This window comes from Brienomyrus brachyistius, chromosome 2, assembly GCF_023856365.1.
Source record: "Brienomyrus brachyistius isolate T26 chromosome 2, BBRACH_0.4, whole genome shotgun sequence".
In the NCBI taxonomy this organism is placed as follows: Eukaryota; Metazoa; Chordata; class Actinopteri; order Osteoglossiformes; family Mormyridae; genus Brienomyrus; species Brienomyrus brachyistius.
In genome coordinates this window covers 38,403,327-38,425,520 of record NC_064534.1, presented here as the reverse complement: position 1 = coordinate 38,425,520, position 22,194 = coordinate 38,403,327, and the positions used below count along the sequence as shown (strand labels likewise).

Genomic DNA, 22,194 nt, shown 5'->3' with positions numbered 1-22,194 from the left:
GCCCCACCATCCAATCGGCAGTGCCGGAACCACACCAAACATTCACCAAACTACTCAGCCGGCAGCCTACCACAATTATTCCATTCTTTCCGCATCCGCACACTTCCTTCTCTTTAAGTCCTTTTCACTACCGCACAGGTTAATCGCCGCACGTCCCCCGCCGGCAAACATTACTCCTTTGCCTACCTCATGCAGGCTTCTCTTAACGACCCTCTGTTATCAACTCCGCTAACAGCCACAAAATCTCTGCCGCACGAAGCCCACTGGTAGCTGTTGAATCACATGCTTCCCCAAAACGTTACGCTGTCAGAACACTGGGAGCTACACACGCCAACAAGTCCATACTGCAGGCTGCAGCCAGAACATTTTTCTACATTGAAACATCGACGGCCTCTTCTCTCTAAAAATTCACCAGACCACTTCTACCATCAGCAAAGAAGTTTCCATCCCTAATTCCTCTGTGATTCCCACTAACCTAAACATTAATCTGGCAGTGAAGGGTGTGAATTACCCCGGCCAACCTGCTCTTTTAAATACAGCTTTTAGCAAGTTTTGAAAGGAGGAGAAGAGCAGACCTTGCTATACCAATAATATCGAGTCTTCTGTGGCGAAGTGGTTTTTGCATAGAAAACAAAGCGGTCAGTTGAAGAGGAATAATATCAGTACTTTGTTTAAAACTGTGTGTAAAAAGCTGTCTCTTTATCATTAACAATAAGTTGTAAAACGTGAATGGGGAGTGACAGTCTTCAAGTTTGTGAGAAGATCGCGCCCTGGTGGAATAAAGGCACGAACAGCTTACAGCACCTAGAATTACCAGGAAGTATTTAGAGTAAAACGGTTTCTAAAAGCTGCCTTTATGAATGAGAGAAAAAAAAATATATATATATAAAATAGTAAAATGGAAGGGGAGTGATAGATTTAAATTAATCGTGAAGTGGAGCGCCCCCTGTATAAAGTAAAAGTGAGAAAAGCTTACAGCACCTGGTATTCCCTGGTGGTCTCCCATCCAAGTACTAACCAGACCCTACCCTGCTTAGCTTCCAAGATCAGACGAGATCGGGCGTGTTCAGGGTGGTATGGCTGTAAGCGAGAGATGCTACCAAAAACAGCCCTTTTGCATTACACGCGTCTATACATGCCAGATAGTCCCATTGGATCCTACTCCTGGTTTTTTTTTTTTATCTGACTCACACTGCAGCCCCACCATCCAATCGGCAGCGCCGGACCCACACCAAACATTCACCAAACTACTCAGCCGGCAGCCTACCACAATTATTCCATTCTTTCCGCATCCGCACACTTCCTTCTTTTTAACTCCTTTTCACTACCGCACAGGTTAATCGCCGCACGTCCCCCGCCGGCAAACATTACTCCTTTGCCTACTGCATGTAGGCTTCTCTTAACGACCCTCTGTTATCAACTCCGCTAACAGCCACAAAATCTCCGCCGCACGAAGCCCACTGGTAGCTGCTGAATCACATGCTTCCCCAAAACATCGCGCTGTCAGAACACTGGGAGCTACACACACCAACAAGTCCATACTGCAGGCTGCAGCCAGAACAATTTTCTACATTCAAACATCGACGGCCTCTTCTCTCTAAAAATTCACCAGACCGCTTCTACCACCAGCAAAGAAGTTTCCATCCCTAATTCCTCTGTGATTCCCACTAACCTAAACATTAAGCTGGCATTGAAGGGTGTGAATTACCCCGGCCAATCTGTTCTTTTAAATACAGCTTTTAGCAAGTTTTGAAAGGAGAAGAGCAGAACTTGCTATGCCAATAATATCGAGTCTTCTGTGGCGAAGTGGTTTTTGCATAGAAAACAAAGCGGTCAGTTGAAGAGGAATAATATCAGTACTTTGTTTAAAACTGTGTGTAAAAAGCTGTCTCTTTATCATTAACAATAAGTTGTAAAACGTGAATGGGGAGTGACAGTCTTCAAGTTTGTGAGAAGATCGCGCCCTGGTGGAATAAAGGCACGAACAGCTTACAGCACCTAGAATTACCAGGAAGTATTTAGAGTAAAACGGTTTCTAAAAGCTGCCTTTATGAATGAGAGAAAAAAATATATATATATATAAAATAGTAAAATGGAAGGGGAGTGATAGATTTAAATTAATCGTGAAGTGGAGCGCCCCCTGTATAAAGTGAAAGTGAGAAAAGCTTACAGCCCCTGGTATTCCCAGGTGGTCTCCCATCCAAGTACTAACCAGACCCTTCGCTGCTTAGCTTCCGAGATCAGACGAGATCAGGGGTGTTCAGGGTGGTAGGGCCGCAAGCGAGAGATGCTACCAAAAACAGCCCTTTTGCATTACACGCGTCTATACATGCCAGTTAGTCCCATTGGATCCTACTCCTGGTTTTTTTTTTTTTTTTATCTGACTCACACTGCAGCCCCACCATCCAATCGGCAGCGCCGGACCCACACCAAACATTCACCAAACTACTCAGCCGGCAGCCTACCACAATTATTCCATTCTTTCCACATCCGCACACTTCCTTCTTTTTAACTCCTTTTCACTACCGCACAGGTTAATCGCCGCACGTCCCCCGCCGGCAAACATTACTCCTTTGCCTACTGCATGTAGGCTTCTCTTAACGACCCTCTGTTATTAACTCCGCTAACAGCCACAAAATCTCCGCCGCACGAAGCCCACTGGTAGCTGCTGAATCACATGCTTCCCCAAAACATCGCGCTGTCAGAACACTGGGAGCTACACACACCTACAAGTCCATACTGCAGGCTGCAGCCAGAACTATTTTCTACATTCAAACATCGACGGCCTCTTCTCTCTAAAAATTCACCAGACCGCTTCTACCACCAGCAAAGAAGTTTCCATCCCTAATTCCTCTGTGATTCCCACTAACCTAAACATTAAGCTGGCATTGAAGGGTGTGAATTACCCCGGCCAATCTGTTCTTTTAAATACAGCTTTTAGCAAGTTTTGAAAGGAGAAGAGCAGAACTTGCTATACCAATAATATCGAGTCTTCTGTGGCGAAGTGGTTTTTGCATAGAAAACAAAGCGGTCAGTTGAAGAGGAATAATATCAGTACTTTGTTTAAAACTGTGTGTAAAAAGCTGTCTCTTTATCATTAACAATAAGTTGTAAAACGTGAATGGGGAGTGACAGTCTTCAAGTTTGTGAGAAGATCGCGCCCTGGTGGAATAAAGGCACGAACAGCTTACAGCACCTAGAATTACCAGGAAGTATTTAGAGTAAAACGGTTTCTAAAAGCTGCCTTTATGAATGAGAGAAAAAAAAATATATATATATAAAATAGTAAAATGGAAGGGGAGTGATAGATTTAAATTAATCGTGAAGTGGAGCGCCCCCTGTATAAAGTAAAAGTGAGAAAAGCTTACAGCACCTGGTATTCCCAGGTGGTCTCCCATCCAAGTACTAACCACACCCTACCCTGCTTGGCTTCCGAGATCAGACGAGATCGGGCGTGTTCAGGGTGGTATGGCCGTGAGCGAGAAAAACTACCAAAAACAGCCCTTTTGCATTACACGCCTCTATACATGCCAGTTAGTCCCATTGGATCCTACTCCTGTTTTTTTTTTTTTATCTGACTCACACTGCAGCCCCACCATCCAATCGGCAGCGCCGGACCCACACCAAACATTCACCAAACTACTCAGCCGGCAGCCTACCACAATTATTCCATTCTTTCCGCATCCGCACACTTCCTTCTTTTTAACTCCTTTTCACTACCGCACAGGTTAATCGCCGCACGTCCCCCGCCAGCAAACATTACTCCTTTGCCTACTGCATGTAGGCTTCTCTTAACGACCCTCTGTTATCAACTCCGCTAACAGCCACAAAATCTCCGCTGCACAAAGCCCACTGGTAGCTGCTGAATCACATGCTTCCCCAAAACGTCGCGCTGTCAGAACACTGGGAGCTACACACACCAACAAGTCCATACTGCAGGCTGCAGCCAGAACTATTTTCTACATTCAAACATCGACGGCCTCTTCTCTCTAAAAATTCACCAGACCGCTTCTACCACCAGCAAAGAAGTTTCCATCCCTAATTCCTCTGTGATTCCCACTAACCTAAACATTAAGCTGGCATTGAAGGGTGTGAATTACCCCGGCCAATCTGTTCTTTTAAATACAGCTTTTAGCAAGTTTTGAAAGGAGAAGAGCAGAACTTGCTATGCCAATAATATCGAGTCTTCTGTGGCGAAGTGGTTTTTGCATAGAAAACAAAGCGGTCAGTTGAAGAGGAATAATATCAGTACTTTGTTTAAAACTGTGTGTAAAAAGCTGTCTCTTTATCATTAACAATAAGTTGTAAAACGTGAATGGGGAGTGACAGTCTTCAAGTTTGTGAGAAGATCGCGCACTGGTGGAATAAAGGCACGAACAGCTTAAAGCACCTAGAATTACCAGGAAGTATTTAGAGTAAAACGGTTTCTAAAAGCTGCCTTTAGGAATGATAGAAAAAAAAAAATATATATATATAAAATAGTAAAATGGAAGGGGAGTGATAGATTTAAATTAATCGTGAAGTGGAGCGCCCCCTGTACAAAGTAAAAGTGAGAAAAGCTTACAGCACCTGGTATTCCCAGGTGGTCTCCCATCCAAGTACTAACCAGACTGTTGGAGTTAGACTCCACCGAGTCCGTTGATGAGGGAAGGATGCAGTCTGAGGCGAAGGTTGGTTGCAAGTCAGCTCTCTTTAATGACGTCACAGATTTAAATCCGGGAGCACACTTAGATGCACAAAACAGTACATACCAAGAGTAGCTCAATATCTCTTGTCAGGGTCTGGTTTTTATAACCCAAACAGGGCGTTTACTGTTCTTGTTGGTATTTTTCCAGTTGGCGTAACATACAAGTGTTGTTTTGAAATTGCTGGCGTTAGTCCCCACACCCGTTCCCTTTTACCTTGTCTTGTTATGTTGCAATTTAGCAGCGTCAGCGACCCCCTCCCTTGTTATGTCCCCGCATGTCAAGCGTAAGCTTAATGTTACCGCGACCCTGTCAATGTACCTTCTGCTTTTCTAAATTTACTTGCACTTCGAGGAGGGCCGGAGCCCCCCTTTTTGTCCTGCCTATGTTCCAGTTCCAGTTAGTTCCCCATTCTCAGTGTGACAGAGGTTAGCACGCGGCCTAGCCCCCCTTCAATTCCCCCTTTTGATCTCTACTAAGAGATCATTACTGGTTTTAATGATTACATTGCTTTGCGCGAAAATTTGCGGTATCCCCCTTTTGATCTCCGCAAGGAGATCACTACGGGTTCTAATGATTGGATGGCTTTGTGCGAAATTTTGCGGTATCCCCCTTTTGATCTCCGCAAGGAGATCACTACGGGTTCTAATGATTGGATGGCTTTGTGCGAAATTTTGCGGTATCCCCCTTTTGATCTCCGCAAGGAGATCACTACTTACAGAGGGCGCTCCAGACTAACCAGAGACAGGCCGATGACCCCCTCCTGACACGCCTCATTGAACCTTTGGGAATCGCACAACCATACGTCATACCCCCTGTAGGAGGCATTTTGCCCCCCACAGTCAATCACGTCACAAAGGTCAAACAGGAACGTGGTGGGGGTCCCTTTCGTGTATCGCAACAGTAGCCCCCCCCACTTATCCTCGCACCTGGTCGGTGTTCCCCACGGGAGAGCCTGGGCAGTGGAAGAGAGCATGAGCATTAACATCAGCGGGTTAGTAAGGATATATATCCCACACATTACTTGTTTTCCCCCCGCAGTCCCCCTTTTTATCTTGATCATCGTCATCCTGGTCCCGATCTTTCTCTGGTGGATGAGGTGTAGTCGTCTTCTTTCAGTCAGGGGTGGACTACCCTGCTGGTTGCCTCAGGTCAGGGGATTATTCTGCCCCTACTGCTGGGACCTGAGTTACTGCCGGTTCAGCCGAACCGGGTTGCTTTGCGCTGTCGGCGAGGTCCTCCTGGATCTCGGCGAGTGATCTGCTGGGCTCTGCTACCGCTGCGCACTGGCTCCAATGGTACCAGGTTTCACCTTTGCCTTTCAGCCGCACTGCGTGAGACGTCCGTTCCGTGACTTGGAAGGGGCCGGTCCACCTGGGCTCTGACCACTTCCTTTTGATGACCTTCAGAAGGACCCACTCCGCTGTATGTGGCTTGGCTGGCTGGGCCCCTGGTCTCGTTTCCTGAACCTGCTTGGAGAAATCTGTCACCAGCACCTGTAACTCCTCATAATATGCTTTGGCCGTGCTTACCCCTCCTTGTTCAGGTTTCCCCTCGAGTCCTCCGTAGGGCCCTGGGAATTGTCGTCCTGTCTGCAACTCGAACGGAGTGAACCCTGTTCCCCGATTTATGGAGCACCTGATTGACATTAGTGCCAGGGGTAATGCCTCAACCCAATTCAATTTAGTCTGTGCACAGATTTTTGCCAATTTTTGTTTGACCGTCTGGTTCATGCGTTCCACCTTCCCCTGGGACTGAGGATGATACACTGTCCCGAACGCATGTTTAAGTCCCAACGCCCTTTCTGCCTTCTGCAGATCCTCGCTTTTGAAATGTGAACCATTGTCTGACCTCACCCTCTCGGGGAACCCATGCCTGGGTATATAGTGGTTTACTAGGAACTTCACCACCGAGGCCCCGTCTTCTCTCCTAGTGGGCCAGGCTTCTGGCCACCCTGAGAATGCATCCACACACATCAGCACATATCGCATCCCACGCACCGGTATTATCATGTCGGTGTAGTCTAGGACTATTTCCTCTCCAGTCCTATGACATGCTGGAAACTGACCCTTTTCTGGTTTTACCGTGGGTCTTGGGTTGTGCAGCGCACATATCTCACAGCTTCTCACAAACTCCTTTACCATATCCTTCAGGAACGGATGCCACCATGCTCTCAAATTGTGAAGCATCTGTCCTGTCCCCACATGCCCCACACCGTGTGCCTCCTCTATGACCTGTTGCCTAATTCCCATAGGGAGGGCTGGCTTCCCCTCCCTATTACACCACAGGCCCTCTGTTTCTATGCCCCCCTTTTCTGCCCACATGTTCTTCTCCTCTGGGGAGGCTTGCGCCTGCATGACTCGGATCCTGCTTGAGGTCAGCCTGCCCTGTCCCTCCAGTTCCTCTTCTACTGTAACCATCTGCCTGCTTACCTCATACCCCGCTGCCACTTTTGCTTCCGCATCTGCTGCTTGATTGCCTCGTGCTATCACTGTCCCTGACCCCTCATGTCCTTTGCACTTTACCACAGCTATTTTCTCCGGAAGCATCAATGCCTCCGCTAACTCTCTCATATCTGCCTCATGCTTAATCGGTTTGTTTCCTGCCGTTAAGAACCCAGCCCTCAGCCACTGGCTGAGTTCCACATGCACAGCCCCCACCGCATACGCTGAGTCTGAATAGAGGGTGACTGCTTTACCTTCGGCCAATTTTAAAGCTTCAATGACTGCCCTGATCTCCGCTCTCTGGGCCGATTGGGCCCCCTCCAGTCTCTCTGCTTTCAGTGTCCTGAATCCCAGGCCTTCCCTCGCTACCACTGCAAACCCTGCTTGCAAACTTCCACTCTCTGTTCGAAAACAACATCCATCAGTAAACCACTCCTCCGTACCTTCTATCTGTTCGGCTGCTAGGTCCTCCCTGACCTTTTCCTCTTTCCTAACCCTGGCCTCACATTCGTGGGGTGCCCCGCCCCCCATTCGATCAGCCATGTTGATGCCCTCATGGACAAAAGTTAAATGTGGTGCCTCTAAGATTTTGCTGAGCCTCTGCTGTCTTAGAGACGTCATTGTGAACGTTTGTGAGTTCACATAGGCCACCACACTGTGCGTGGTCAGGATGTGTAGGGCATGGCCCATCACAATGTGTGCTGTTTTCTGCACGGCTTTTGCCACTCCTGCCACATGTCTGGTGCATGACGGATGTCGCTGTTCTGTGGTGTCGAGTTTGGTGCTAATATACATCAATACCTTCCTCTCTCCCCCCTTTTTCTGAAACAAGACGGCGTTCACGACGTCTCCAGTTTCAGAAACATCTAAATGAAACGGGAGAGAATAATCAGGTAACGCCAAATCAGCTGCTTGAGCCAACCTCTGCTTGAGAGTGATGAAAGCCTCCTCTGCAGGTTGATCCCACGTCAGAGTGGCGCTGAGGCTCCGCAGGCCATGTGGCCGCACCAGAGCCCTCAGTGGTTGCGTCAGACCTGTGTAATCTGCAATGTAAGTTCGGCTGTATCCGGTCAGTCCCAAAAAGGACAACATGTCCTTCACAATAATTGGTTTAGGGTGACTCAGGATGGCTGACCGATGGGCCGGAGAGAGCCCTGTTCCCTTACCTGACAGGACCCTTCCCAGGAAGGACACCACCGTCCGGGCCACCTGTATCTTATCCTTACTGACCTTAAATCCTTTTTCTGCCAGCCAGAGGAGCACTGACCGCGTTGCCTCGAGTGCCGCCTCCGCTGTCGGGGCCGCGATAAGCAAGTCATCGACGTACTGGACGAGGGTGACCCCATCCGGGAGATGGCAGCCCTGCAACGACTGCTTCAACACCTGGTTGAAAATCCCAGGAGACAGAGCAAATCCCTGTGGGAGTCGCGTGTACCTGAACTGGCATCCCCTGTACGTGAACGAGAATACGTCCCTGCAGTGGGGTGCTAGTGGTACAGAAAAGAAAGCATTAGCCAGATCAATGCAAGTGAACCATGTTTGGGACGGCGTAAGATTGGTGAGAGCGACGTAGGGATTAGGAACCGGAACAGTGGGAGTCAGCAGCAGCTCATTGATAGCGCGCAAGTCGTGCGCCATACGATACTTGCCTGTTCCTGCCTTCTCTACTGGGAGTATAGGAGTATTCCACTGAGAGGTGGACCCTTCTAATACACCCGCCCGTAAGAGACCGGCTACAGTCTCTGCTATCCCTTCCTCTGCCGCTGGTTTGTGTTGATATTGCTTGACCCAGAGGGGTCCAGCACTGGGGTGCAGTAGGAAGTCGACGGGCGTGCAGTCCACCAAACCAACATCAGTGGGGCTGGTGGACCACAGTGAGTCTGGCAGAGAAGCCAGTAGTGCTGCTGCACCGGGATGATCCATCTTTTCCCTACCATGGTCCCTAGACAATTGTTCATGCTGTAACCTGGCTGTGTCTGTCACCTTAGTTTGAATACAGTAGGAACTGCAGGAGGGGGAGTACGAGATTTGAGGGATCTGGGTGAGAACCCAGTCCGTAGCTGAAGTGGCTCTTTTCACCATTGGGCCTAAATCTTTAGCCTGATGCTTAGGATGTAGGGCGAGAGAGACGTGTGGCACCGCCTCCTCTCCCATCCTGTACCAGGGCAGTTGCTCAGGAGACAGGTGGACTGCTGAGGCCACCCCCTCGGGACCTACATAAATGTTTTGGGAAGCAACTTGCCACTCGTGGCCTTCCAGTTGCTCAGAAAACAGGTCCCCATACCATTCTATGGAATTTCGGTCATAAAACAATGTCACATGTGGGGGGTCGGGCGGAGGAACGTAGGGTTCCAGGAGGGAGATCCAGGAGCGCCACGCGGAGTACACCGCCAGGATACCCGCCGGGCTAGGCTGCAGGAGGCCCCAGTAGATGTCAGCCACCGGATGTTGTGACACAGGTTGCATCAGCCACTGCCCGGTGCCGCCTGTCGCTCCGTCACATGGCAGGCGGGTCCCTTCGGGGAGGGTGACAACCAAACCATCAGCATTACACAGAATTGAAGCTCCCAGCTTCACCAGCATGTCCCGCCCCAGAAGGTTCACAGGCACTGCAGCGGAGACCACAAACGGGTGTAGAAAGGTCTGTCCCCCCAACCGCACTCTCACAGGCTTAGTCACTGGCAGTTTCTGCTCCTCCCCGGAGAAGCCCACAACGGTCACTGTAGTGGTGGAAAGATGTTGTTGGTTAGGCATCACATTCAAAGTCGAATATGTGGCCCCTGTGTCCACCAAGAACGGCAGTTCTTTGTCCATGACCTTTAGGGACAGCATGGGGTCTGCCCCCCCTGCGTCCCGGGCCACCCGTGGGCACCGTCACTGGGAGGGGCCTCCCCACTCCCAGTCCTCGGATCCTGTAAGGGTGGGGTACTGCCCTCCTCCGGGAACAGCCTGTGGATTGGGTGCAGTCGCTTGTCCTGCTGGGGGTCCTCCTTGGGCCTGTCCTGCTCCGCACTCCCTGGCCCAATGACCCACAGCCCCACACCGGAAACAAGCTCCCTGCGGTGGCCACCTCTGCGACATACCCCGGCCCCATCCCCAGTTCCCGGCTCCCCGGCCTCGGCCCCCACGGCCTCTTCCCCATTGCTGGGGACCCCAACCCTGATTACTGTAGTTGGGGGTTTGTCCAACCCATGGGCCGAACTGGGGTGGTGGTGCTCCTGCCACCATCTGTCTCCCCTGCCCTTTCTTTTTGTAAGTCTGTGCTTTTTGTCTCGCTTCTCCCACCTGCAGTTTCAACAACTGTGTCTGTAAATCTTTCAGACCTCCTTCCTCTTTTGTGGCCTCGTCCCTCGCTCTCTGAAGATGATGCAACACATGTCTATCCCACACGGGGGACTCAGCGCCTGGGAGGTCAGGATTAGCTAACATAGCTGCTTTCACTTGCTCAGGGACACCTTCCAGGACCGCTCGCCGGAACCACTCCTGCTGAACCCCCGCCTGCCCTGGGTGACACCCAGTTCTCCGCGTCCAATCCTCCTTACATTTGTCCAGATATTCTCTGGGGGGTGTTTTAGACTCCCACGAAAATTTTGGCATGCTAGCCCCACTTGGGGTGGGGAACATCTCCCGCATGGCTTCCCCCAAGCCCAGCACTACGTCTGTTAGAATCACACCGTCGCTGCGAGTAAGTGTCCCTGCCATTTCCTCTATTTCCTGCAGAGAATGTTTAGTGAGGCACCTCGCAGCCACTGCTCTGAAATCACCCAAGGCCAACTTTGTTCCCTGCGTCAGCTGGTCTAATTTATCCATCCAGTGACCTCCCCCGTCTGCAGGAGGGGGCATCTTGTCTGCTAGTGCCTGCACGTCTCCTAAGGAGAACGGCTTGTATCTCTCTGGGCCCTTCTGAAGCCCCCCTTCTTAAGGGGAACTGCTTAGGCTTCAGGTTTGTTTGCTGCTTCAGGGTGCGGGACCTGAGGGTCATTCTCCCTGACTCCCTTTTACCTTGCTCTGGTCCCTCACCTTGCTCACCTTCCAAATCTATCAACACTTTCTCATCCTCATCTTCCTCACAATACCCCGACAATTCACCGATAATCTCCACTTCCCCTCTCTGGAGACGGCTCCGTTCGCGGAGAGGGGTGAGGCTGCCCCGATTACCCTGGGCCGCCTCCTCCTTTTGCTCTCTAATCACCCTTTCCTGAAACGCTGGTTTAGTTATACCTTTTCCAGGGTTCCCTTACTCTCTCCCTCGGATTCCCTAGAGATTTCACAATCTGAATCCTTTTCCTCCCCACTACAGCAATCCCCTTCTAGGAGGCTCCCTTCTCCCTGCGTTTGAACCTGAACAGTTCCACCAGTAACATGTATTACTGGACACATGTGCGCAGGGGGAGCGGTGGGAAAACCCCCACGGCTGGTGTACGCCGGGGGTTGCTTGTCGCCTTTCCCAGACCCCTGCCCAGCTGGGGCTGGGTCACAGTTGTCGTTATCTCCACTTTCCCTATGCAGGTGATCGACACACTGCCAGAAAATGGCTAGGCGAGCCCACGCTTGCCTCTCCTGCTCCTGTTTCTCTCCATTTTTTCTCCACTTTCCCTGTTGTAACCCCCTTGCTTTCTCTAGCTCACGTCCTGCCTCATCTTTCAGGTCTCTATGCTCCCTTTCCTTACGCCATAAAAGTGCTCCTAATGATTGCCTATCCTCTGGTTTGTATCCAGCACTTTTTACTGCAATACCCATATGCTTCCACGCATCTGCCGTCTCTCTCTCTCGGCCCTTTTCCTGTGCTGCTTTACCCACTGCTATTTTTAGCAACTGCATTTGTTCAGACAGAGGCTTCCACCGCCCGCGCACTGGTGGACCCCAGCCTCCGTCATCCAATTCTCTATCAAATTCGTGCTCCATGTTTTACCTTATCCGACCTACGCTTTTCCTGATCTAATAGCCCTTGCTCCTCAGGATGTGGATTCACCCACCCACACTTAGTACACCTTTTCGCTGTCACTGAGTGCCCCACCAATAAACACCACGAAAACATAAACACACACAATTATTAAGCCACGGACAACGGTGAACAGTAAACAGTAAGTAATCAATTGTAAATACAGAGAATAAATGCCTTTATGTACACCTTATCTCACACCAGTTCCCCACCAACCCCCAGTCACCAATTCGCACTAAATACACTTTATTTACACGGGTAGTTTCGAGGATTCTATACCTCCTACAATGATCCTTTTTCGGGAGGATGAACCTGACTCCTCCAGCCAAACGAGCTGCTTGGGGGTCCTATATCCCCGGGCTGCTCAGGCCCAGCTGTCCTACTACCTGCCAGCAGTAGGTGGGGTGCCAATCCACGGACGGGTCCCAGACCCTTGCCAATAGGTTCTGTGCGGGGTCCCTGACCCACCGTCACATCTGAGAGCCCTCTGTTTTATAGGGTCCCTGACCCCCTGCGAAGGCTCCTAGGTCCCAGACCTTCTATCACAGCGCTTTCCTCACGGGTCCCAGACCCTTCAACAACAATACTATTTTCAAGGGTCCCAGACCCTTCAGAGCTACACCCCCAACAAACCCTTGCCCCAATATTTGTTGACAGATCCTGAGACACTTCCAGCCACTTTTTAGGAATAGCCAATATGCAGAGTTTGATATAACAGGCTCTGCCTACCTTTTTCCCTGGGCGCCCGTGGCTGTCCGCGTCCACAAGACCTCGTCTCTGGTTCCAATTAGCACAACCTCCTCCTCATCCCGGACGAGCCCCCAAATTGTTGGAGTTAGACTCCACCGAGTCCGTTGATGAGGGAAGGATGCAGTCTGAGGCGAAGGTTGGTTGCAAGTCAGCTCTCTTTAATGACGTCACAGATTTAAATCCGGGAGCACACTTAGATGCACAAAACAGTACATACCAAGAGTAGCTCAATATCTCTTGTCAGGGTCTGGTTTTTATAACCCAAACAGGGCGTTTACTGTTCTTGTTGGTATTTTTCCAGTTGGCGTAACATACAAGTGTTGTTTTGAAATTGCTGGCGTTAGTCCCCACACCCGTTCCCTTTTACCTTGTCTTGTTATGTTGCAATTTAGCAGCGTCAGCGACCCCCTCCCTTGTTATGTCCCCGCATGTCAAGCGTAAGCTTAATGTTACCGCGACCCTGTCAATGTACCTTCTGCTTTTCTAAATTTACTTGCACTTCGAGGAGGGCCGGAGCCCCCCTTTTTGTCCTGCCTATGTTCCAGTTCCAGTTAGTTCCCCATTCTCAGTGTGACAGAGGTTAGCACGCGGCCTAGCCCCCCTTCAAGACCCTACCCAGCTTCCGAGATCAGATGAGATCGGGCGTGTTCAGGGTGGTATGGCCGTAAGCGAGAGTTGCTACCAAAAACAGCCCTTTTGCATTACACGCGTCTATACATGCCAGTTAGTCCCATTGGATCCTACTCCTGGTTTTTTTTTTTTTTATCTGACTCACACTGCAGCCCCACCATCCAATCGGCAGCGCCGGACCCACACCAAACATTCACCAAACTACTCAGCCGGCAGCCTACCACAATTATTCCATTCATTCCGCATCCGCACACTTCCTTCTTTTTAACTCCTTTTCACTACCGCACAGGTTAATCGCCGCACGTCCCCCGCCGGCAAACATTACTCCTTTGCCTACAGCATGCAGGCTTCTCTTAACGACCCTCTGTTATCAACTCCGCTAACAGCCACAAAATCTCCGCCGCACGAAGCCCACTGGTAGCTGCTGAATCACATGCTTCCCCAAAACGTCGCGCTGTCAGAACACTGGGAGCTACACACACCAACAAGTCCATACTGCAGGCTGCAGCCAGAACAATTTTCTACATTCAAACATCGACGGCCTCTTCTCTCTAAAAATTCACCAGACCGCTTCTACCACCAGCAAAGAAGTTTCCATCCCTAATTCCTCTGTGATTCCCACTAACCTAAACATTAAGCTGGCATTGAAGGGTGTGAATTACCCCGGCCAATCTGTTCTTTTAAATACAGCTTTTAGCAAGTTTTGAAAGGAGAAGAGCAGAACTTGCTATGCCAATAATATCGAGTCTTCTGTGGCGAAGTGCTTTTTGCATAGAAAACAAAGCGGTCAGTTGAAGAGGAATAATATCAGTACTTTGTTTAAAACTGTGTGTAAAAAGCTGTCTCTTTATCATTAACAAATAAGTTGTAAAACGTGAATGGGGAGTGACAGTCTTCAAGTTTGTGAGAAGATCGCGCCCTGGTGGAATAAAGGCACGAACAGCTTACAGCACCTAGAATTACCAGGAAGTATTTAGAGTAAAACGGTTTCTAAAAGCTGCCTTTATGAATGAGAGAAAAAAAATATATATATATATAAAATAGTAAAATGGAAGGGGAGTGATAGATTTAAATTAATCGTGAAGTGGAGCGCCCCCTGTATAAAGTAAAAGTGAGAAAAGCTTACAGCACCTGGTATTCCCAGGAGGTCTCCCATCCAAGTACTAACCAGACCCTAACTTGTTTAGCTTCCAAGATCAGATGAGATCGAGCGTGTTCAGGGTGGTATGGCCGTAAGCGAGAGATGCTACCAAAAACAGCCCTTTTGCATTACACGCGTCTATACATGCCAGTTAGTCCCATTGGATCCTACTCCTGGTTTTTTTTTTTTTTATCTGACTCACACTGCAGCCCCACCATCCAATCGGCAGCGCCGGACCCACACCAAACATTCACCAAACTACTCAGCCGGCAGCCTACCACAATTATTCCATTCTTTCCGCATCCGCACACTTCCTTCTTTTTAACTCCTTTTCACTACCGCACAGGTTAATCGCCGCACGTCCCCCGCCGGCAAACATTACTCCTTTGTCTACTGCATGTAGGCTTCTCTTAACGACCCTCTGTTATCAACTCCGCTAACAGCCACAAAATCTCCGCCGCACGAAGCCCACTGGTAGCTGCTGAATCACATGCTTCCCCAAAACGTCGCGCTGTCAGAACACTGGGAGCTACACACACCAACAAGTCCATACTGCAGGCTGCAGCCAGAACAATTTTCTACATTCAAACATCGACGGCCTCTTCTCTCTAAAAATTCACCAGACCGCTTATACCACCAGCAAAGAAGTTTCCATCCCTAATTCCTCTGTGATTCCCACTAACCTAAATATTAAGCTGGCATTGAAGGGTGTGAATTACCCCGGCCAATCTGTTCTTTTAAATACAGCTTTTAGCAAGTTTTGAAAGGAGAAGAGCAGAACTTGCTATGCCAATAATATCGAGTCTTCTGTGGCGAAGTGGTTTTTGCATAGAAAACAAAGCGGTCAGTTGAAGAGGAATAATATCAGTACTTTGTTTAAAACTGTGTGTAAAAAGCTGTCTCTTTATCATTAACAATAAGTTGTAAAACGTGAATGGGGAGTGACAGTCTTCAAGTTTGTGAGAAGATCGCGCACTGGTGGAATAAAGGCACGAATAGCTTAAAGCACCTAGAATTACCAGGAAGTATTTAGAGTAAAACGGTTTCTAAAAGCTGCCTTTAGGAATGAGAGAAAAAAAAAAATATATATATATAAAATAGTAAAATGGAAGGGGAGTGATAGATTTAAATTAATCGTGAAGTGGAGCGCCCCCTGTACAAAGTAAAAGTGAGAAAAGCTTACAGCACCTGGTATTCCCAGGAGGTCTCCCATCCAAGTACTAACCAGACCCTAACTTGTTTAGCTTCCAAGATCAGATGAGATCGGGCGTGTTCAGGGTGGTATGGCCGTAAGCGAGAGATGCTACCAAAAACAGCCCTTTTGCATTACACGCGTCTATACATGCCAGTTAGTCCCATTGGATCCTACTCCTGGTTTTTTTTTTTTTTATCTGACTCACACTGCAGCCCCACCATCCAATCGGCAGCGCCGGACCCACACCAAACATTCACCAAACTACTCAGCCGGCAGCCTACCACAATTATTCCATTCTTTCCGCATCCGCACACTTCCTTCTTTTTAACTCCTTTTCACTACCGCACAGGTTAATCGCCGCACGTCCCCCGCCGGCAAACATTACTCCTTTGTCTACTGCATGTAGGCTTCTCTTAACGACCCTCTGTTATCAACTCCGCTAACAGCCACAAAATCTCCGCCGCACGAAGCCCACTGGTAGCTGCTGAATCACATGCTTCCCCAAAACATCGCGCTGTCAGAACACTGGGAGCTACACACACCAACAAGTCCATACTGCAGGCTGCAGCCAGAACAATTTTCTACATTCAAACATCGACGGCCTCTTCTCTCTAAAAATTCACCAGACCGCTTCTACCACCAGCAAAGAAGTTTCCATCCCTAATTCCTCTGTGATTCCCACTAACCTAAACATTAAGCTGGCATTGAAGGGTGTGAATTACCCCGGCCAATCTGTTCTTTTAAATACAGCTTTTAGCAAGTTTTGAAAGGAGAAGAGCAGAACTTGCTATGCCAATAATATCGAGTCTTCTGTGGCGAAGTGGTTTTTGCATAGAAAACAAAGCGGTCAGTTGAAGAGGAATAATATCAGTACTTTGTTTAAAACTGTGTGTAAAAAGCTGTCTCTTTATCATTAACAATAAGTTGTAAAACGTGAATGGGGAGTGACAGTCTTCAAGTTTGTGAGAAGATCGCGCCCTGGTGGAATAAAGGCACGAACAGCTTACAGCACCTAGAATTACCAGGAAGTATTTAGAGTAAAACGGTTTCTAAAAGCTGCCTTTATGAATGAGAGAAAAAAAAAAATATATATATATAAAATAGTAAAATGGAAGGGGAGTGATAGATTTAAATTAATCGTGAAGTGGAGCGCCCCCTGTATAAAGTGAAAGTGAGAAAAGCTTACAGCCCCTGGTATTCCCAGGTGGTCTCCCATCCAAGTACTAACCAGGCCATTCGCTGCTTAGCTTCCGAGATCAGACGAGATCAGGGGTGTTCAGGGTGGTATGGCCGCAAGCGAGAGATGCTACCAAAAACAGCCCTTTTGCATTACACGCGTCTATACATGCCAGTTAGTCCCATTGGATCCTACTCCTGGTTTTTTTTTTTTTTATCTGACTCACACTGCAGCCCCACCATCCAATCGGCAGCGCCGGACCCACACCAAACATTCACCAAACTACTCAGCCGGCAGCCTACCACAATTATTCCATTCTTTCCACATCCGCACACTTCCTTCTTTTTAACTCCTTTTCACTACCGCACAGGTTAATCGCCGCACGTCCCCCGCCGGCAAACATTACTCCTTTGCCTACTGCATGTAGGCTTCTCTTAACGACCCTCTGTTATCAACTCCGCTAACAGCCACAAAATCTCCGCCGCACGAAGCCCACTGGTAGCTGCTGAATCACATGCTTCCCCAAAACATCGCGCTGTCAGAACACTGGGAGCTACACACACCAACAAGTCCATACTGCAGGCTGCAGCCAGAACTATTTTCTACATTCAAACATCGACGGCCTCTTCTCTCTAAAAATTCACCAGACCGCTTCTACCACCAGCAAAGAAGTTTCCATCCCTAATTCCTCTGTGATTCCCACTAACCTAAACATTAAGCTGGCATTGAAGGGTGTGAATTACCCCGGCCAATCTGTTCTTTTAAATACAGCTTTTAGCAAGTTTTGAAAGGAGAAGAGCAGAACTTGCTATACCAATAATATCGAGTCTTCTGTGGCGAAGTGGTTTTTGCATAGAAAACAAAGCGGTCAGTTGAAGAGGAATAATATCAGTACTTTGTTTAAAACTGTGTGTAAAAAGCTGTCTCTTTATCATTAACAATAAGTTGTAAAACGTGAATGGGGAGTGACAGTCTTCAAGTTTGTGAGAAGATCGCGCCCTGGTGGAATAAAGGCACGAACAGCTTACAGCACCTAGAATTACCAGGAAGTATTTAGAGTAAAATGGTTTCTAAAAGCTGCCTTTATGAATGAGAGAAAAAAAAATATATATATAAAATAGTAAAATGGAAGGGGAGTGATAGATTTAAATTAATCGTGAAGTGGAGCGCCCCCTGTATAAAGTAAAAGTGAGAAAAGCTTACAGCACGTGGTATTCCCAGGTGGTCTCCCATCCAAGTACTAACCACACCCTACCCTGCTTGGCTTCCGAGATCAGACGAGATCGGGCGTGTTCAGGGTGGTATGGCCGTGAGCGAGAAAAACTACCAAAAACAGCCCTTTTGCATTACACGCCTCTATACATGCCAGTTAGTCCCATTGGATCCTACTCCTGTTTTTTTTTTTTTTATCTGACTCACACTGCAGCCCCACCATCCAATCGGCAGCGCCGGACCCACACCAAACATTCACCAAACTACTCAGCCGGCAGCCTACCACAATTATTCCATTCTTTCCGCATCCGCACACTTCCTTCTTTTTAACTCCTTTTCACTACCGCACAGGTTAATCGCCGCACGTCCCCCGCCGGCAAACATTACTCCTTTGTCTACTGCATGTAGGCTTCTCTTAACGACCCTCTGTTATCAACTCCGCTAACAGCCACAAAATCTCCGCCGCACGAAGCCCACTGGTAGCTGCTGAATCACATGCTTCCCCAAAACGTCGCGCTGTCAGAACACTGGGAGCTACACACACCAACAAGTCCATACTGCAGGCTGCAGCCAGAACAATTTTCTACATTCAAACATCGACGGCCTCTTCTCTCTAAAAATTCACCAGACCGCTTATACCACCAGCAAAGAAGTTTCCATCCCTAATTCCTCTGTGATTCCCACTAACCTAAATATTAAGCTGGCATTGAAGGGTGTGAATTACCCCGGCCAATCTGTTCTTTTAAATACAGCTTTTAGCAAGTTTTGAAAGGAGAAGAGCAGAACTTGCTATGCTAATAATATCGAGTCTTCTGTGGCGAAGTGGTTTTTGCATAGAAAACAAAGCGGTCAGTTGAAGAGGAATAATATCAGTACTTTGTTTAAAACTGTGTGTAAAAAGCTGTCTCTTTATCATTAACAATAAGTTGTAAAACGTGAATGGGGAGTGACAGTCTTCAAGTTTGTGAGAAGATCGCGCACTGGTGGAATAAAGGCACGAATAGCTTAAAGCACCTAGAATTACCAGGAAGTATTTAGAGTAAAACGGTTTCTAAAAGCTGCCTTTAGGAATGAGAGAAAAAAAAAATATATATATATATAAAATAGTAAAATGGAAGGGGAGTGATAGATTTAAATTAATCGTGAAGTGGAGCGCCCCCTGTACAAAGTAAAAGTGAGAAAAGCTTACAGCACCTGGTATTCCCAGGTGGTCTCCCATCCAAGTACTAACCAGACCCTACCCAGCTTCCGAGATCAGATGAGATCGGGCGTGTTCAGGGTGGTATGGCCGTAAGCGAGAGTTGCTACCAAAAACAGCCCTTTTGCATTACACGCGTCTATACATGCCAGTTAGTCCCATTGGATCCTACTCCTGGTTTTTTTTTTTTTTATCTGACTCACACTGCAGCCCCACCATCCAATCGGCAGCGCCGGACCCACACCAAACATTCACCAAACTACTCAGCCGGCAGCCTACCACAATTATTCCATTCATTCCGCATCCGCACACTTCCTTCTTTTTAACTCCTTTTCACTACCGCACAGGTTAATCGCCGCACGTCCCCCGCCGGCAAACATTACTCCTTTGCCTACAGCATGCAGGCTTCTCTTAACGACCCTCTGTTATCAACTCCGCTAACAGCCACAAAATCTCCGCCGCACGAAGCCCACTGGTAGCTGCTGAATCACATGCTTCCCCAAAACGTCGCGCTGTCAGAACACTGGGAGCTACACACACCAACAAGTCCATACTGCAGGCTGCAGCCAGAACAATTTTCTACATTCAAACATCGACGGCCTCTTCTCTCTAAAAATTCACCAGACCGCTTCTACCACCAGCAAAGAAGTTTCCATCCCTAATTCCTCTGTGATTCCCACTAACCTAAACATTAAGCTGGCATTGAAGGGTGTGAATTACCCCGGCCAATCTGTTCTTTTAAATACAGCTTTTAGCAAGTTTTGAAAGGAGAAGAGCAGAACTTGCTATGCCAATAATATCGAGTCTTCTGTGGCGAAGTGGTTTTTGCATAGAAAACAAAGCGGTCAGTTGAAGAGGAATAATATCAGTACTTTGTTTAAAACTGTGTGTAAAAAGCTGTCTCTTTATCATTAACAATAAGTTGTAAAACGTGAATGGGGAGTGACAGTCTTCAAGTTTGTGAGAAGATTGCGCCCTGGTGGAATAAAGGCACGAACAGCTTACAGCACCTAGAATTACCAGGCAGTATTTAGAGTAAAACGGTTTCTAAAAGCTGCCTTTATGAATGAGAGAAAAAAGAAATATATAATATAGTAAAATGGAAGGGGAGTGATAGATTTAAATTAATCGTGAAGTGGAGCGCCCCCTGTATAAAGTAAAAGTGAGAAAAGCTTACAGCACCTGGTATTCCCAGGTGGTCTCCCATTCAAGTACTAACCAGACCCTACCCTGCTTAGCTTCCGAGATCAGACGAGATCGGGTGCGTTCAGGGTGGTATGGCCGTAAGCGAGAGACGCTACCAAAAATAGCCCTTTTGCATTACACGCGTCTATACATACCAGTTAGTCCCATTGGATCCTACTCCTGTTTTTTTTTTTTTTATCTGACTCACACTGCAGCACCACCATCCAATCGGCAGTGCCGGACCCACACCAAACATTCACCAAACTACTCATCCGGCAGCCTACCACAATTATTCCATTCTTTCCGCATCCGCACACTTCCTTCTCTTTAACTCCTTTTCACTACCGCACAGGTTAATCGCTGCACGTCCCCCGCCGGCAAACATTACTCCTTTGCCTACCTCTTGCAGGCTTCTCTTAACAACCCTCTGTTATCAACTCCGCTAACAGCCACAAAATCTCTGCCGCACGAAGCCCACTGGTAGCTGTTGAATCACATGCTTCCCCAAAATGTCGCGCTGTCAGAACACTGGGAGCTACACACACCAACAAGTCCATACTGCAGGCTGCAGCCAGAACTATTTTCTACATTCAAACATCGACGGCCTCTTCTCTCTAAAAATTCACCAGACCGCTTCTACCACCAGCAAAGAAGTTTCCATCCCTAATTCCTCTGTGATTCCCACTAACCTAAACATTAAGCTGGCATTGAAGGGTGTGAATTACCCCGGCCAATCTGTTCTTTTAAATACAGCTTTTAGCAAGTTTTGAAAGGAGAAGAGCAGAACTTGCTATGCCAATAATATCGAGTCTTCTGTGGCGAAGTGGTTTTTGCATAGAAAACAAAGCGGTCAGTTGAAGAGGAATAATATCAGTACTTTGTTTAAAACTGTGTGTAAAAAGCTGTCTCTTTATCATTAACAATAAGTTGTAAAACGTGAATGGGGAGTGACAGTCTTCAAGTTTGTCAGAAGATCGCGCCCTGGTGGAATAAAGGCACGAACAGCTTACAGCACCTAGAATTACCAGGAAGTATTTAGAGTAAAACGGTTTCTAAAAGCTGCCTTTATGAATGAGAGAAAAAAAAATATATATATATAAAATAGTAAAATGGAAGGGGAGTGATACATTTAAATTAATCGTGAAGTGGAGCGCCCCCTGTATAAAGTAAAAGTGAGAAAAGCTTACAGCACCTGGTATTCCCAGGTGGTCTCCCATCCAAGTACTAACCAGACCCTACGCTGTTTAGCTTCCGAGATCAGACGAGATCGGGCGTGTTCAGGGTGGTATGGCCGTAAGCGAGAGATGCTACCAAAAACAGCTCTTTTGCATTACACGCGTCTATACATGCCAGTTAGTCCCATTGGATCCTACTCCTGGTTTTTTTTTTTTATCTGACTCACACTGCAGCACCACCATCCAATCGGCAGCGCCGGACCCACACCAAACATTCACCAAACTACTCAGCCGGCAGCCTACCACAATTATCCCATTCTTTCCGCATCCGCACACTTCCTTCACTTTAACTCCTTTACACTACCGCACAGGTTAATTGCCGCACGTCCCCCACCAGCAAACATTCCTCCTTTGCCTACCGCATGCAGGCTTCTCTTAATGACTTTCTGTTATCAACTCC

The 22,194-nt window shown here is 48.0% G+C and overlaps 1 protein-coding gene, 8 non-coding genes and 2 pseudogenes across 9 annotated transcripts; all 11 read right to left on the bottom strand.

The window, feature by feature from the left end:
- Positions 1-969: 969 nt before the first annotated feature.
- Positions 970-1,088, bottom strand: LOC125734605 (5S ribosomal RNA). Its single transcript, XR_007393910.1, has one exon. It is a non-coding gene; the product is annotated as a 5S ribosomal RNA (ribosomal RNA).
- A 1,075-nt stretch (positions 1,089-2,163) lies between these two features.
- LOC125731472 (5S ribosomal RNA) lies at positions 2,164-2,282 on the bottom strand (annotated as a pseudogene).
- A 1,079-nt stretch (positions 2,283-3,361) lies between these two features.
- Positions 3,362-3,480, bottom strand: LOC125736689 (5S ribosomal RNA). The gene has a single exon (XR_007395963.1). It is a non-coding gene; the product is annotated as a 5S ribosomal RNA (ribosomal RNA).
- A 1,191-nt stretch (positions 3,481-4,671) lies between these two features.
- On the bottom strand, positions 4,672-10,831 carry LOC125719145 (uncharacterized). The gene is made up of 4 exons (XM_048993669.1): positions 10,738-10,831; positions 10,453-10,632; positions 10,059-10,295; positions 4,672-9,975 (listed from the first exon to the last, which is right to left on the bottom strand). The coding sequence occupies exons 1-4, from the start codon at positions 10,829-10,831 to the stop codon at positions 5,846-5,848; spliced, it is 4,641 nt and encodes a 1,546-aa protein (XP_048849626.1). The 3' UTR covers positions 4,672-5,845.
- Positions 10,832-14,570: 3,739 nt separating this feature from the next.
- LOC125730616 (5S ribosomal RNA) lies at positions 14,571-14,689 on the bottom strand. Its single transcript, XR_007390921.1, has one exon. It is a non-coding gene; the product is annotated as a 5S ribosomal RNA (ribosomal RNA).
- Positions 14,690-15,768: 1,079 nt separating this feature from the next.
- On the bottom strand, positions 15,769-15,887 carry LOC125736910 (5S ribosomal RNA). Its single transcript, XR_007396177.1, has one exon. It is a non-coding gene; the product is annotated as a 5S ribosomal RNA (ribosomal RNA).
- Positions 15,888-16,966: 1,079 nt separating this feature from the next.
- On the bottom strand, positions 16,967-17,085 carry LOC125731296 (5S ribosomal RNA). Its single transcript, XR_007391582.1, has one exon. It is a non-coding gene; the product is annotated as a 5S ribosomal RNA (ribosomal RNA).
- Positions 17,086-18,160: 1,075 nt separating this feature from the next.
- LOC125734915 (5S ribosomal RNA) lies at positions 18,161-18,279 on the bottom strand. Its single transcript, XR_007394217.1, has one exon. It is a non-coding gene; the product is annotated as a 5S ribosomal RNA (ribosomal RNA).
- Positions 18,280-19,358: 1,079 nt separating this feature from the next.
- On the bottom strand, positions 19,359-19,472 carry LOC125731499 (5S ribosomal RNA; annotated as a pseudogene).
- A 1,072-nt stretch (positions 19,473-20,544) lies between these two features.
- LOC125734033 (5S ribosomal RNA) lies at positions 20,545-20,663 on the bottom strand. The gene has a single exon (XR_007393361.1). It is a non-coding gene; the product is annotated as a 5S ribosomal RNA (ribosomal RNA).
- Positions 20,664-21,739: 1,076 nt separating this feature from the next.
- Positions 21,740-21,858, bottom strand: LOC125734774 (5S ribosomal RNA). The gene has a single exon (XR_007394077.1). It is a non-coding gene; the product is annotated as a 5S ribosomal RNA (ribosomal RNA).
- Positions 21,859-22,194: the final 336 nt, after the last annotated feature.